Source organism: Pelodiscus sinensis, chromosome 19 (genome assembly GCF_049634645.1).
Source record: "Pelodiscus sinensis isolate JC-2024 chromosome 19, ASM4963464v1, whole genome shotgun sequence".
Taxonomy (NCBI): domain Eukaryota; kingdom Metazoa; phylum Chordata; order Testudines; family Trionychidae; genus Pelodiscus; species Pelodiscus sinensis.
This window is the reverse complement of record NC_134729.1, coordinates 9,897,047-9,912,708: the sequence shown is the minus strand read 5'-3', so window position 1 is coordinate 9,912,708 and position 15,662 is coordinate 9,897,047. Positions and strand designations below refer to the sequence as shown.

The following is a 15,662-nucleotide window of genomic DNA, read 5'->3' as shown; positions in this document are numbered from 1 at the left end:
GAATGAACAGAACAGGCAATCACCAAGGGTGTGGCTAGACTACAGGGTTTTGTCGACTAAAGTGGACTTTGTCGACAAAACTATACCTGCGTCTACACTACCACCGAGTTCTGTCGATATAACGGCGACAGAACTCGGCAGTTTTGTCGACGGCGGTAAACCTCATTCTACGAGGAATAACGCCTTTTGCCAACAGAGTTCTGTCGAAAGAAGGCGTTATTTCATCTACACCGTCCTTTGCGTCTACACTCTCACGTCGACAAAGCGGCTTGCTTTGTCGACAGAACTGGCTGTAGTCTAGATGCTCTTTGTCAACAGAATCTGTTGACAAAGCCTCCGTCGACAAAAGCCTTACGGTGCAGTGTGGACGCACCCCCTGTGATCCCAAGACCTCCTGGTGAGTTGTGTAGGTTTATAGCACATGGGTCAGCAGATCTGCCACTGCCTTGCCACTTGGGACATCTAGGTTTTGTCTCTGACTCCTCCACTGACCAATTGTGTGATCTGTGAATCACGTCCCTGCTCCATGCCTCAGTTTCCCCCATTTGTCTATTTCAGCTGTGCTTTTGGGGGCAGGGATAGTCACTCATTAGGTGCCTGTGCAGCACCCAGCATGCTGGGGGCCCCAATACTGATCAAGGGAGCAGGGGATCTCCCTTGAGCTCATGCTCTTGGCCAGGGTCTGTAAGTGCTGCCGTAATACCAAGAAATAATATCGTTTTCCTGCTTTGTAAGATCCCTCTTCCTCTGGCGCATGTTGGAAGAACCCAGACAAACAATGGGGAAAACAGACTCCTGTGAAAGTGAGCAAGCAGCAAGTGATGCCAGATGCACAAAGCAAACAAACTGGGAATGAACAGAGAGGGGCATTTTGTCTCTGGTCTCGTAGCCGGAGTGAGCCAGGACTTTCCCTGCAGGTCCCCACTTCTCAGACAGCAGCACTGTGTTCAGCGCTGGCAGGGAGCCTTTGGAGCTGCCAGCTGTTAGCCAGCCTGTGAGTGGCAGAGCAGGCAGGAGTCCTGCACTAGGCACTGGCACTCCCTTCGCCATCTGCCCTGGGAACCGGCTCCCTTCCATGCTCGGTCTGAAGTGTTGAAATTTCCTCACTCGCTGTTGTTGGGACGGGAGTGGGACTTACTGCAGCACCTCCTGGCCTGGGCTATGAGGGGTGTAGGGAAGGGGTGGGCAATAATTTTTGACGCAGAGGCACTACAGACATTTTTTAATTGGCCCTGGGCCACCCCAGAAGGGGCCGGATCAACTTGCTTGGAGGGCCGGATCCGGCCTATACAGGCCCTTTTGCCCACGCCAGTATAGGGTCTAGGCCCATCTCTGGCCTGCTTTGTGACAAGACAAAACTGGTTAAGGAGGGGAGGGAAAACAAGCATGGGGAGGGGGAAGAGACTTGCCTAGGACCTGTAGTAAATCCATGGCAGAGCCAGAACAGAACTCAGATCTCCAGCTGCCCTAGCTACTGCCACTGAAGTCACTTCAAATGAATTGGGCTTGGAATTGGATGCTAACGAAGGCTTTGGGAGCTGGTGCATTTGGCTGTCATCATGACAGGACGAATCATGCAGGGGAGGCAGCTGATTGCGTGGCTGGGAAGAGAATGTCGCACTTTGACAAGCAGCAGTTAAAGGTGGAGGGACTCAGTTTAGCGTTACGAATCAGTGCAGGCGCAGCCCGTGCACATATGCATGGCTTCTGTGATGTAGCACTCCCCTTATTTACCCCGGTGGAGGGCTTGGCCCTATATTTCTAGTCGGGTGGGACCTTTCGAAGAGAACTTTGGGGAAAAGGTGCAGGACGAACTGGGTTGCTTCACATGGGAGTGGAACGGGTCCAAGTTCTGGCTCAAGCCCTTCTAGTATTGCAGCACTTGGATACAGGAGCAAATGTGGAAGCAAAGTTCAAAAGGGGGCATGATTTGTGATTAGAACCATTTCAACAGACGAGCCTGTGCCCGAACGCCTGGGTTCTACTGGTTCTGCTGGGCTTGCCCAGGCCAAGTGTCTCCAGGGGGCCCATCTATGAGGTGGGTAATACTCAGTGTGTTAGAGCGTATTTGCACTTGTGCTTTGGGATCCTCTGATTCCAAGGAGTAAAGTCTCTGCTTGGTTAAGACTCTTTAAGCTCATTCAGATTGAGCAGCTTCAAGCTGTGTTGGGGCAGTGTGGAAAAATGGTGGTTCTTTGGCCTGTGTTGGGTTCTGGCTCAGTCAGTGGGAATTAGAGGTGTGTGTTTGAAAGGATCCGGGTCCTTCACCAGTGCCCTGGTCGCAGCAGCTGCAACTCCTGTCTCCTTGGCACAGCATGCTTTGAACCTTCGTTGAGTGGCCTCTCAGTCCCAGCTTACTGGCTGCTGCGACTCCTAAGTGGCCTTGCCATTGGGGTAACAGCCTAGGGTAGCTTGGCTTGGCCATGGAGAACTGGTATGGGAAGATTCTGGAAATGACTTGAGGTGGGCTGCTTTTCATAGTAAGCTACGGTCAGATTCCACTCTGCTGAGCTGCAGTAACTCCACTGACCTTGGTGGTGGTGCTTTGGGCAGCATGAGACCAGAACATGGCTGCAATTTTCATCGAGTTCTACCATCAGCCTCCCCTGCCTTCAACAAGAGGGCACAGCCTGTGGGCGGCGGAAGGACCACAGATCGCAGCATGCAGTGCTCTACCTTCCGAGACCTGGCAGCACTGGATGCTGCAGTCTGTAGTCTCCTGAGGCCAGCTTGAGCAGTGGGATGTGGACCACGGGTGTGCTGCAGGAGGCTATAGCTCTGAGTTTCTGGAGGGGCAGCTTTATTTCAGGCCTGTGGGAGGATGCAGTCCTTCCCCGTTACCTGTGTGATAAGGCCAGGGAACAACCACAGTGACCTCCCTGCTCTTTCAGAGACTTGCTCCAGTAAAACTTGGCTTCAAACTTCCAAGGGCAACCAGTGGGGCTTGGTTTCACTGCTCATCCGGGCAGGATCCTGGCCTTGTGGCGGCAGAACTGTTAACTAGGGGAAGATGCCTTCATGTTCACATTGATCTGTGAAACCTGAAGAGGCTCCATCTGTGACCACTTCCTTAACTCTCATCTGACGGACTCCTTACATTTAAGGCATGCTGCCAGTGCCCGTTGGCTGAATTGTAGCAGACCATGCCGAGGTGCAGCGGGGAGCAGGGGCAGCAGGCTGGAGAGTGCAAAAGTGACTAGGAGGATTTAGTTAGGTATATCTCCATATTATATATTATCTCACAGAGCTGGAAGGGACCTTGAGGGGTCATTGAGTCCAGGCCCCTGCCCTCATGGCAGGACCAAGCACCATCCTTGACAGATTTGCCCCAGATCCCTAAATGGTCCCCTCAAGGATTGAGCTCACCACCCTGGGTTTAGCAGGCCAAGGCTCAAACCACTGAGCTCTCCCATGCCCATTGTATCGTTAAATCTCAAATCTGGGTGCCTGGGTTCCCTGCCTACTGGCCTCGAACAAATCACCCAGCTCCTGCAGTGCCCAGGCTATAAAACCCACCCGGGTGAGCTGATGTAGGGAAGTGTTAGGATCATTTGTGACCAGTCTGCAATCCAAGCCCAGCTGTATCCTGTGCATCTCTGCATCTAGCGCTTGGGATCCAGCCCAGTACAGTCACTACCAACAGCTGTTACCACTTTTCTGAGGCCTGGGGTGAGCAACCCTAATTTAAGAGAGAAACAGATTTTTGCCAGGAAAATCTGCTTTATTGAACCTTGGAACTTAATGAGCCAAGAAGATTCATTATGTTTAACCTGGCCAGTCGCCCCGTGGTGGCCTGTTCAGCATAGTTCCCTACAGTCCGTTCTTTATCCTGTCCAGTGATTTTTAAGAATGGGGGCGGGTAGTTAATATTTACTGGCATGTCTCTCCCCTCCAATGATGGCCCATTCTTTCCCAGCACCTGACACACCCCGTGTAAAAAATAGGGTCCCTAAATGCTTCACGATGGGAGTCCCTCCCTTGGGTGCCTGCAGGCAAACCTGGCTTTGCCTCCCTGGGTCAATCCAGCTACATTGGTCTCCCCCTACCTCTGCCGCCAAAGCTAGTAGGGCTGTCCCTGATCTGGGGCTCTGCCTTTGGCTGCATGGACCTTTGACCTGCTTCCTGCTTCTGTGAGACGGCCCAGGGTCCCTGTGCGTTGAAATTTGCATGGGTGCCCCTCTGGGAGGGTCAGTCCGGTTGGTGCAGCTCAGGGGGACGTGAACATCATGCTAGTCCCGCATCCTCCCAGATCCTGGTGTGAATGTGACTCTGCCCCTTTCCAGGGGAATTCCAAAAGATCAAAATCTAATTGTTCCCCTTGTATGGCAGCCTCAGCGATGACTCGAGTGTGAATGGGCCATAGAGGGAGGTGTGCCCTCCCCACACACTCTCAGGCTGCGCACAGTGTCCAGCACGCTAGCCACATGTGGCTATTTGGCCAGTTGAGTGTGGCTAGTTGGCTGTAGCAGAAGCCACTCTAGGGGCTGCTACTTCTGAACTGGTTGGATGCCACGGCTCTCAGAAAGCGGGGGGGGTTCCGGTGAGAAGGGGGCCCCGTGGGCAGCAGGGTGTGCGTGCAGGAAGCTCCCCCGTGTATCTGTTGCGCGGCTCCACTCAGATGCTGTCAGTCTCCCGGGCTCTCAAACCAGCCTCTTGCCCCGGGGCTAGAGTCATTTCAAATTTTCTTGAAATAACCAGGGCAAAGCTTCTTCCTTGGTGAAGGGCGGGATCTTTCCCACTTGCCTCCGGGGCCCTTGAGCAATGCTGGAGACGGAGGAGGAAGGGAAATTGCTGCTCTGCCAGAACTGTTTCCTCTGCCAGCCCAAAGCAGGCCAGGCTCCAGGGGGAGGGGGAGGGGAAGGGTCGGTGCTTTCTAGCCGCGCACAGGCCTTTGCTCTCGGATGGGCACTGCACCGTGTTGGGATCACGTCCCTCCTTCCGCTAGGCCCCCGCAAGCCCATGCAGCCTGGACAGGGATCTGGGCCTGTGTGCAGCAGGCAGGGGGTTCTCTGGAGCAATGTGAAAGGGACCTGCTGACTCTCTTGCTCCCGCAGCCCTGCAGCTCCCCCTGGCGAACGAGGGAAGCAGCCGCTCCTCTTCCTCGGAGAACTCTCCCCAGCATCACACCCATCAGCCGCGCCCCCGCCACATGCTGGGCCTGCCCCAGCCCCCCTTCCTCATGCCCAGGAGCATGGAGAGGTAAGCAGGGGGAAAGGGCACCCCCTCTCAGGGGCTGGCACTGGGGCTGAATTAAGGAATCCGCTGGAATCAGGCAAAATGGTGCAGTGTGGGGCGGGGAATCCAGGGAGCTGGCCAGCAAAGCCGGGTGCCCCACTGGCTGGCAGCCCTACCAGGGAGGTCACCCTGAGGAGTTCTGGCTCAGGGGGCTCTGCTTGGTCCCTGCGTATGGACATGGGCTCTTCTGGATGGCCCCTGCTGTAACCCGTGTGTGTGTCTGCAGGGGCAGCAAGCCAGGAACCTGCTGCTCTTGGTCTGGCTAGCTGGCTCCCCCTGCAGGGTACTGCATGTAATACGGTTGCTGCACCAGTCACCTATTTTGTCATCTGTTGTGTAAATTGTTGTGGGTCAACTAGCCAGGCCAATGAAGTAGAGTGACCTGTCTCGGCCAACGAGACGAGCAGGCCACCTGTCTCGGCCAACGAGACGAGCAGGCCACCTGTCTCGGCCAACGAGACGAGCAGGCCACCTGTCTCGGCCAACGAGACGAGCAGGCTATCTGGTCAGGCCAGTGAGATTTTTCCCCTCCTTATTCTTCTGGGCTAACCCGCTCACCGGGCTAATCTAGAGCCACAGGGCACAGAGATGAGACCACTAGACGTGATGCAGTTACAGGTAGTTTGGGGTCCTCAGCCAGGGCCCCCCTTGGATTCCTCGAAGCCCTCAGACACAGTGCCTGGATTTGGTATGTTGTCTCCATCCAAACATTCTCCACTTCTCTCTCTAGTATAGAGATCGATCAGAAGTTGCAGGAAATCATGAAGCAAACGGGTTACCTGACCATCGGAGGGCAGGTGAGTTGGAAAAAGTGCAAAGTGTTCTCAGTGCGGCTCCACCATTAGCACTGTAGGTAGCAACTAGCGCAGAGTGTCCCCAGTTTGTGTCCGTTTTTCTATCTTAAACCATTGTGTGGCACTGTGCTTTTAAACAGCTAGCAAGACCCACCCCAGGAGTGGCTGCATTTCACTCCTGGGCGAGGGGTCCCTATGTGGTGTTGCTGTGCAGCCAGCTGCCACATCGGGAGGGGGAGGCCTGTGTGGCATTGCTGTGCAGCTATTAAACAGCTCCTGCGTGGTGAACCAGAAGTGGTGGCTGTTCTGTGTTGAAGTTGAGACAAAGTCCTCTGTGACAAAGTCCTCTGTCCCAGGGCTGGCTGCATGAAGCAAGCTCCCTGCCAGCATGCCCAGGCTGCCTTTGGGATGCCCACCCCTCCGGAGAGGGGAATTGAGGAGTCCCTGCCCTTTTGAGCTCCATTGGTGGGTGAAAGAACAGGCAGGAAGGCGCAGTGTGGGGTGGGGAATCCAGTGAGCTGGCCAGCAAAGCCTGGTGCCCTGCTGACTGGCAGCCTTGCCATGGACGTCACCTTGAGGAGTTCTCCTGCCGCAGGGTGCTCTGCCTGACCCCTGCGTATGGACACGGGCTCTGTCGTCACTCTGCATCTGTCTCTCTGCAGCGGTACCAGGCAGAGATCAATGACCTGGAGAACCTGGGGGAGATCGGCAGCGGGACATGTGGTCAGGTGTGGAAGATGCGGTTCAAGAAAACGGGGCACATCATAGCCGTGAAGGTGAGCCTCGGGGGCAGGGCATTCCAAACGGAGTGAGGAAGGGGAGCACGGCTCCATCAGGGAGCGAAGGGTGGCGTTAAATGGACAGAGCAGAGGATAGAGCGTCAGGACTCCTGGGCTCTATTCCCAGCTCTGAAAGAGGAGCAGTGTCTAGTGGTCAGAGCTGGGCAGTGCTAGATGTCAGGACTCCTGCGTCCTATTTTCAGATCTGGGAGAGGAGTGGTACTTGGAGACAGAGGGGCCATGGCTGGCAAATCCTCTGCTTTTGGAGTGGGGTCTAGAGGTTGGAGGAGGGGGCCTTGGAGTCGGGATTCCTGGGTTCTGTTTTCAGCTCTGCTGCTGGCTCCGTGTGACCTTGGGCAAGTCACTGCTCATTTCTGTGCCTCGGTTTCCCCACCTCTGAACTACGGATAGTTGGTTGGGGATTGTGCCTTAATTAGCAAAGAGCTAGCTGGTCCCTGCATAGCAGGCAGAGCAGGTGACTCTGTTCACCCCCTGCAGGCGGCTCTCCGCCCAGGCAGCCGCTCTGAAATCCCCTCCTCTTGTCTGGTCCCTTCAGCAAATGCGGCGCTCAGGTAACAAGGAGGAGAACAAGAGGATCCTGATGGACCTGGACGTGGTGCTGAAAAGCCACGACTGCCCCTACATTGTCCAGTGCTTCGGGACCTTCATCACCAATGTAAGAGTGCTCTGGTGGCCCCCTGGTGGCTGCCCTTCCCTGCCTTGCGTGTCCGAGCTGGCGCGCCCAGGTTTGAGTCCCGCTGCTGCCAACCCACCCCGGGGCTGCGCTGTGACCCTAAGCCCCCTCCTCTCCACGTATCTGTCTCTTCAAGAGGGCGGCCTAGCGCACATCGCTCCCTGTGGTAACCTGGCTTTGGTCTGCCTCCCCCACAGACGGACGTCTTCATTGCCATGGAGCTGATGGGCACATGTGCAGAGAAGCTGAAGAAGCGCATCCAGGGGCCCATCCCCGAGAGGATCCTGGGGAAGATGACGGTGGCGGTGAGTTCTGAGGCAGTGAGTGGGGGAAGGGCCAGTGAGTTGGATGCCGCGGGACAGGCACCTGCCAAACTGTTCTCCCACGTGAGCAGCTGGGAGGGAGCAGATGCCCCAGTGGCCTCTGCTGTTTGGCAGCTGGGAGGGCTTTGCGCAGAGGGGGCGCTCTCGCGCCTCAGGGCCTGTTCCCAGTGCTCTCTGCACAGTGCCACATGCTCCGGGCCTTGGGCCTGCAATCCCATCTCATCAGAGGGAGAGGGGCTGGCTCCTCCCTTCTCCAGGACAGGAATTGTGGGATCAATGGGCCTCGAGCGGAGCATGGGGTGCCAGGGTGCTCTCCGCAGAGCTGTGTACAGAGGGGCTGAGGCCTCCCTGCTGCATAGAGAGCAGCAATGGGCAGCCTAGGCTAGTGAGTGGCCCTTCTCCATCTCAGTGGGCTGCAGGATTGTCGTGACAGAGACGGTCTCCTGGGGCCGGGTGGCTTTGCTCATTGCACTTGTGAACCTGGAATGTGGGGGAGGGGCTGATTGTACCGTGGCAGCGCAGTGATGGGCTGCAGAGGGAGCGCCCAGCTCTCCCTGTCAGCAGCCACCTCACCTCACCTGCCCTGGCTTTACCTGCGTGTCACCTCTGTCACCTCGATAGGAGAAAAACGACGCAGACGGAAAGCGGCAGAATCTGGCCCCCCTGTGCGCGGTAAAACAAAATGTCTCGCGGGTCTCACGTAGAACCCCCGGGCCGCAGGCTGCCCACCACTCCTCTGTATCAGCCAGGGCCCTCCGGGTTTTCTAGCTGGCCCCTCCACCTGTTGATTCTCTCGGGGTGACGCCAGGAGGCAGCGGGGTGTCTGGGCTGACTGGGAGCCGCCGTCTCTAGCAGCATGGGGTGGCTGTGGCCTTTCAGATCGTCAAGGCGCTCTACTACCTGAAGGAGAAGCACGGCGTCATCCACCGAGACGTCAAACCCTCCAACATCCTGCTGGACGAGAGGGGGCAGATCAAGCTGTGTGACTTCGGGATCAGCGGGAGGCTGGTGGACTCGAAGGCCAAGACCCGGAGTGCGGGCTGTGCAGCGTACATGGCGGTGAGGGCTGGGCCATGCCATGTCGTAACCCCCAGCGGCTCAGAGAGGGAGCCCCTGGGCCTGAGGCAGTGGGGTGGTACTATGGGATGGGGCCTCCTCTCCTGCTGCATGGGTGAGGCTTGGTCAGTATTGCCATGGGAGATCTCTGAAGACTGGCCAGCTAACCAGCTCCCCGGATGACAGTAGGAGGCACTGTCCGTCTTGAGATTTCCTGTGTGAACCAGGATCCCATCTACTTGTTATTGAAAGCTCCCACCCTGGATCTTCCACTGGGGTAAATGGAGACAGCTCTGTTGGTTTCAGTGAATCTGTGCTGATTTAGGCCAGTCAGGGATCTGTCCCTAGTGTCTGTAGGCCCATTTAGATCTACTGGGGATCTGGCCTCCTTTGCTAGCCCCAGTGTGGTTGGCCTAATTTCAGCCAGGTAATTCCCTTCCTTATCCCAAAACAGGGTTACATGAGTTGTCTTGACTTTATTGATATGCACATTAGAAATCTGTAGATAGATTCACTTCCTGTCCTACATTGTGGCATTGCTGCCTGGCAGTTACACAGCTGCCTACGTCCACCCCAGAGCTAGCTGCATATCAGTAGATATGGGCATGGTTCCATAACCTCCATCTGTAATTGGGGTGAGTTGTGTTTGGTGAATGTAAGATCCTAGCCACCCGGTAAGTTCTGTTGGGCTGAGCGTGTCTTTTCTTTTTCCAGCCCGAAAGGATAGACCCACCTGATCCCACCAAACCAGACTACGATATCCGAGCGGATGTGTGGAGCCTGGGCATCTCCCTGGTGAGTGAAGTCCCTTCTTGACCTTCCTATGCAAAACACTGCTTGGAACCCAAGGCTGAGATTTCCCATGAGGGGCTCAGTGATTTTGAGGCACAAAGACCTAAGAGGTGCCCTGTGACCATTCTCTTGGTCACTGCAGAGTAAGGGAAGGGCAGATCAGCTGCTGGCTTTTATCTCCAGCGGACTGACAAGGTTTCACCTGCAGGTTTTTTCTGTTGGAAAATAGATTCACTGAAATGGAAACATCCCACAGGGCCATGTTGGGATCAGCACATTTTGTGCTTAAGCCCCTCCTTCCCCCCGAGAAAAGTGACAAAAAACTTTTGTCCCTCTCCCGGAGAGGCATAAGGATCTTGCACAAAAGGGGTTTTTGCGCAAGATGTAAGTGGCTTCACTGATTCTTTTTGCGCAAAAACCCCTCGCACAAAAGGCATCGGCAGAAAATATCCTAATGAGTCTGTCGTTAGCATACTCTCGGCTGCAAAAACTTGTCGTGTAGCCATAGCCTATGGGAGGTTAGACTAGATCACAAGAGTTTCTTCTGGCCTTGGAATCCATAAATCTGTGAATTACACTGTGCAGCTTTAGTTTGGTTTGTGTGGCCGAGGAATGCAGGTTTTGGGGCAGCTCTGGGATCTGTCGTAAACTTCTGGTACTCCTGTTCTTAAAAGGAACTGCCTAAACAAGAGGAATGCAGATAACAGGCAGGTCTTGTGGCTGAAACGTCACCCAAAGCTCAGGAGTCCTGCATTCAAATTCCGGTTCTGCCACTGACTCTCTGCAAATCACATCATCCAGCTGGGCCTCAGTTTCCCACCCACAGAACGGGGACACTGATCCTTTCTGTCGTCTGCCTTGTCTGTTTAGCGTGGAATCTCGTTGGGGCAGAAACTGTCAGTCACTGCTGAACACAACAGGGCCCCGATTTCAGTGGAACATCTAGGCACCACCATAATGTTCCTACTAACACTTTAAGTGATAACTAGTGTGGAGAAAGTGAAGTAAAGTTATTTATTTGTTCCCTAACCCAGCATTAGGGGTCGCCAAATGAAATTAATAGGTAGCAGGTTTAAAATAAACAAAAGGAAGTATTTTTTCCACACTGCACACAGTTAACCTGTGGAACTCCTTGCCAGAGGATGTTGTGAAGACCAGGACTTTATCAGGGTTCAGAAAAGAGCTAGAGAAATTCATGGAGGATATTAGCTAGGATGGGCATCCCTAGCTTCTGTTTGTTAGAAGTTGGGAGGGATCACTTGATGATTCCCTGTTCTTTTCATTCCCTCTGGGGCACATGTCATTGGCCACTGTTGGAAGACGGGATACTGGGCTAGATGGACTTTTGGTTTGAGCCAATATGGCCGTTCTTATGTTCTTTCAAGATAAAAGTTCCTCTTGATCAGTGAAACCAGGACACACAATGCCTTTGTTGCTAAGGCCATAGGACCAGAGAGTGAAACTAACAAGAAATCAAGTGAAATAGACAGGCTAGGGCCATGTCTAGGCTAAGTGAGATGCAACAGGATAAATCCATCTCATCTGCAGGGGATAAAACAGATCAGGGGTCAAAACCATGGACCAAAATATTCACAGCAGGGTGCTTGAAGTTAGCCAGGTAGGAAGATCCTTCTTACTTCAGTGGGAGTGAAATCAGTCCTCTAAATCCACAGGAATAAGTGAGTTAATGCCAGACTCTGATTAGTTTAGCAAAGAGAAGGGGAGACTTGGTCAGAATTGGTAAGTACCTACGTGGGGCACAGAAATGTGACAAGAATGATCTCTTGTGGAACAGACAGAGTTCTGACAAGAGCCACTGGTTGGAAGTTGAAGCAGGTCAAATTCAGACAGGAAATAAGGCCCACGTTTTAACCATGAGGGCCATTAACCATTGGAAGAACTTGCAAGGTCTGTGGTAGATTTGCCATCGCTGGCAACTTTTAAATGTCTATTGGCTGTTCTTCGGCTCTACATTGGATTGTCCTTTCTAGAGGATCTGCTCTAGTTCAAATGGTTCACTCGAAGACCTGTGGCTTGATTTATACAGGAGGTCAGGCAAGATGATCACGAAAGTTCCTTCTGGCCTGCAAATCGATGAATTGCACAAGGCCCCTGTCTGCAGCTTTAGGCACCGTTGTAATTTCCTGATTAACAGGATCCTAATTACCAGAGGTCTGAGCACTCACAGGTCTCATTGCATTCGATGGAAGTAGCTCAGCATTGCAGATAGAGCATGCTGGAGGCCTCTGCGCTCTCTAATTCTGTTTGAATCCTTGTTCTCTTCCCTTCTTCCCCCCTGCAGGTCGAACTGGCTACTGGTCAGTTTCCCTACAAGAACTGTAAAACGGACTTTGAGGTGCTCACCAAGGTCTTGCAGGAAGATCCTCCCCTGCTGCCAAACAACATGGGCTTCTCTGTGGACTTCCAGTCCTTCGTTAAAGACTGGTGAGTGACAGTCCCGCTGCTGGGGAGCCGAGACCCCATTCCTGGGCCCCTGAGCCCAGCCGAGGAGAAACCTGTCCACCGCATCTCAGGGGCACCGCAGAGCAGCCATGCCCTGGTTAGACTGCTCTTGAGCCTTTGTTGCTTCAGTAGCAGTGACTCAGTGAGTGATCTCTGAAGTAGATGGGTTTGTGCCACCGTGGAGCAGGGGCACCATTTCAGATTTTGGTAGATGTGCCCCATGCTCCCCTAAAGGGCACCTCTGTGGGCCAGCTCCATGGTGCAGCACATGGGACTCACACTGCCAGACCCTGTGCCCTTTCTCCAGGGAGTGGCTCCTTCTGGGGCTGCACTGTATGGTGCTGTAAGTGCTGGAGGGCGGGTAGTGGGCAGGGCAGAAGAAGGGGCTGCGTGGCTGGTTCCTGGTGAGCTGTGTGCAGCAGCTGGAAACCGGAGACTGGCTGCTCTGCGTGCCTGGAGCACGGGGAGGGGCTGCCGGAAGCTAGGACCACAAGAGAGTACAGGAGGGAGGAGAAGGGACACAGGTGGGATCTGGGGAGAGGGGGACATGTGAGCATCAGCATAGGATAAGGGGTGCAGGGACAAGACCGTGTGGCGGAGTGCAGAGGAAATGTGCAAAGTACAGCACTGCTGTGTGTGCCATAAGGGGCTGGGAGGGTCATTAGCTCAGCGCGAACCTGTGGCCTTCCCCAGACCCAGTGTCTAGCCATGCGCCACTGGCTCGAACCCTGGCAGATCAGTGTCACCAATCCGGGGCCTGGCCTTTCCCAGCACTGCAGGAGAGAGAGTATGTGGGGTTAAGGCTAATCACCAGTTGTACGCCCGAGAGCAGGGGATGTAACTCTTTTCTGACGTCTGGGATTGATTTCCTGAGTTTCACCTCACTTAAAAGGTACTTGCCTGGAAAATCAGAGTAAAAATACAGAAGTGTCCTTGTCCCGCTGTTACTGACGAATTGCCGCCTTTCCCGTTTTCACAGTATCAGTAAAATAAACCCACTTGGAATAGAAACATTGCGCTTCCCTTTCAGAGCAGTATAAACGAGCCTTTGACGATTTAGTAGTACTGACTTTGCTGGTGATCTTTATGTAGTCAGTTGTAAAAGTTAGCCAATACCTAGAGGCCCGGTGTGCCCGTGGGTGAGAATCGCTGCACTAGCGGGTGTGTGGAAGGGTTTCTCTCTTGACAGGCCCAGCTGTGACTCTTGGGAGGCCTGCCTGAACATTGCACTCACATGCCCATGGGGCACAGCTCAGGCCTCTGCCAGGGTCAGTGCCACCCCGAGGCCTTTGCAGCACACAGCTCTGACCTCTGTCCTGACCTTTGACCCTGACACAGCTGCATGGTGGTGGCAAGGAGGAAAAACCCCATGTGGCAGCAAGCACCCCCAGCAATCACGGTGCTCAGCTCAGGTGCCTGTCTCTGACACGTGGATTTCTAATGACAGTGGCCAGCACCTACTAGACCCTCTTCTGTTCTGTCACGGCTTGAACAGCTCACTGGGCACTGGGGGCGCAGGAGGAACTGGGGGAGGTACAGCTCTGTTGGGCCAGTTCCCCGGCCAGCTGGATCTGCCATGTGACACTAGAGCTTCACAGCTGCTGGGGCAGAATCCCCCTCTACTGCACCAAAGCACAAGGCCGTGATGCCTGAGCTATCGGAGAATCTGCCCTGAGTAGCCTCCAGGCCAGCCAGGGGAACCACGAGCAGTACATGGGGCACATCCACACCAGCCTGTTGGCTACGTGCTTGCCCTCCTAACCACCTATCCAGATTGGACTTCCGATATCACCCCACCACTTCCTGTCCTTGCTCCAGCTTGTCAGACCCCTCGGTACTGCAGCAGCCCCTCCTCATATGGGACTTTATCCCTGCAGATCCCAAAGCACAGGCTCCTCCCCCATCCCCAACAGCTGAGCTGAACAAGGCTCTGAATGGTTGAACGGCAAGACACAGCTGAGCAGGTCTGGCTCCACCTCAAGGCTTGGGATTGGGAATTCCTAGCTGTGTCATTCCCAGATTGTTCTACACGTACCTAGACACTGCACATATGGCCGTTGTATCTGTTTTCTTTCCAGCCCGATGCAGTGCGCCTGTCAGCTCATTTCTAAGTTATCTGCAAAACACTTCTAGATTTTTCAGGTGCATAAAGTCACCCCTGGGGTCGTGGTTAAAGTCCCGCTCCCCCACATCAGAAATGCTGGCCCTGACCCTGGCCCTGGCCACTAGATGCTCTGGGCTCGCCCCTCCTTGCCACGGTGTTAAGACCTTCTGCATGATCACCTTCCTGGAGTCTGGGCAGTCTTAGCACTGGGGCATCCCGGTGACCAGGCCTCATGCACACACACAGGAGGTCTGGGTAGGTGCATCTGGGTGTGCACAGCCAAAGGGCAGGACAGCAGGGGGGCTGGCTCGGTAACAGGTAAAGGCCAGTCTCTGCCCTTGGCATTTCTTCTCCTAGCTAGGTGCTTGGTTTGGGGTTAGAGCATGTACCTTGGCCCTGGGAAATCCAGGTTCAAATCCCTGCTCTGGACTAGCCTCCCTGGATGAAATTGAGTCGGGCTCTGTGCCTTCCCCGGGTCAAGGGATTACAACCCTTTCCTGCTCCTTGGGGGAGCATGAGGAAAGGTGCTTGGTAGGTGGCCAGCTTCTTGCGTGATGGGAGCTGTGTGAGCACCAGGCCTGGACAGGTGACATCTCTACAGCAGCACTGAACACCGGCCTGCCTCGGCTGCCGTCATTGTTTGCTCCCTAAGTCCCAGGCGCTTGGCACTCAGCCTTGTGAGCTGCTCAGTTGCCCTCTCTGCACCAAGCCTCTGTGCTCGTGCCACTGAGCAGCGCTGCCTGGCGGGCCACAAGGTGAGGCAGCAGAAACCCAAGTGTGTGGGACAGGTCCGTGCTGGTGGGAAAGGCCTGCTTGCTAGGCAGCGCTCACATACCTCCTCCACCGACAAAACACGTTTTGTGAGCGAGACTGACCTCTAGTGGCTGAGTTTATAAATGCTCCTAAGCGCAGTGGGTTGTGCGTGGCGATGCCAAAGCGTCTGTGTGTTTTCTCTTTCTAGCCTTACTAAAGATCACAGGAAGAGACCAAAGTACAACAAGCTACTTGTGAGTATCTGACGCAGAAATCCGAGCTCCCCTCTCCCCAAGCTGTGGAGGGACGTGCCCCAAACAAAGCCCCAGCCGCCACCCCCAGCCCATTTCATGCTGGATGAGCCCAGCAACAGGTCTGCTGCAATACCACACAAGGCTGGGGGCTGAGAGATTGCAGCCTGCTGCCGTGACTCCATCGGTCTATTTAAACACAGTGCTGCTGCCACTCCTGTGTCAAGCCCAGTAAGCAGCAAATAGACATTTTAGTTTTTTCCACTTCAGGTGAGTGGACTAGAGCAGGGGGTTGGGAGGCAGGACTCCTGGGTTCTGTTCCTGACATGGGAAAAGAGCGGGATCTAGCAGTTAGGGGAGAGAGGTCTGGGACTTGGGATTCCTGGGTTCTGTCCCCAACTCTGGGAAGGCAGTGGTG

At 54.6% G+C, this 15,662-nt stretch overlaps 1 protein-coding gene across 6 annotated transcripts in view; it reads left to right on the top strand.

Annotated features, from left to right (window-relative positions):
• MAP2K7 (mitogen-activated protein kinase kinase 7) overlaps positions 1–15,662 on the top strand; it is a 65,026-nt gene that overhangs the window by 31,054 nt on the left and 18,310 nt on the right. For all 6 annotated transcript variants that reach the window (XM_075902191.1, XM_075902193.1, XM_075902187.1 and 3 more), the window contains 9 exons: positions 5,055–5,199; positions 5,966–6,032; positions 6,692–6,805; positions 7,365–7,484; positions 7,700–7,807; positions 8,705–8,884; positions 9,596–9,676; positions 11,976–12,118; positions 15,202–15,247. In XM_075902191.1, coding sequence (XP_075758306.1) covers positions 5,055–5,199; positions 5,966–6,032; positions 6,692–6,805; positions 7,365–7,484; positions 7,700–7,807; positions 8,705–8,884; positions 9,596–9,676; positions 11,976–12,118; positions 15,202–15,247 — 1,004 coding nt within the window. The remainder of the gene's footprint in view (positions 1–5,054; positions 5,200–5,965; positions 6,033–6,691; positions 6,806–7,364; positions 7,485–7,699; positions 7,808–8,704; positions 8,885–9,595; positions 9,677–11,975; positions 12,119–15,201; positions 15,248–15,662) is intronic.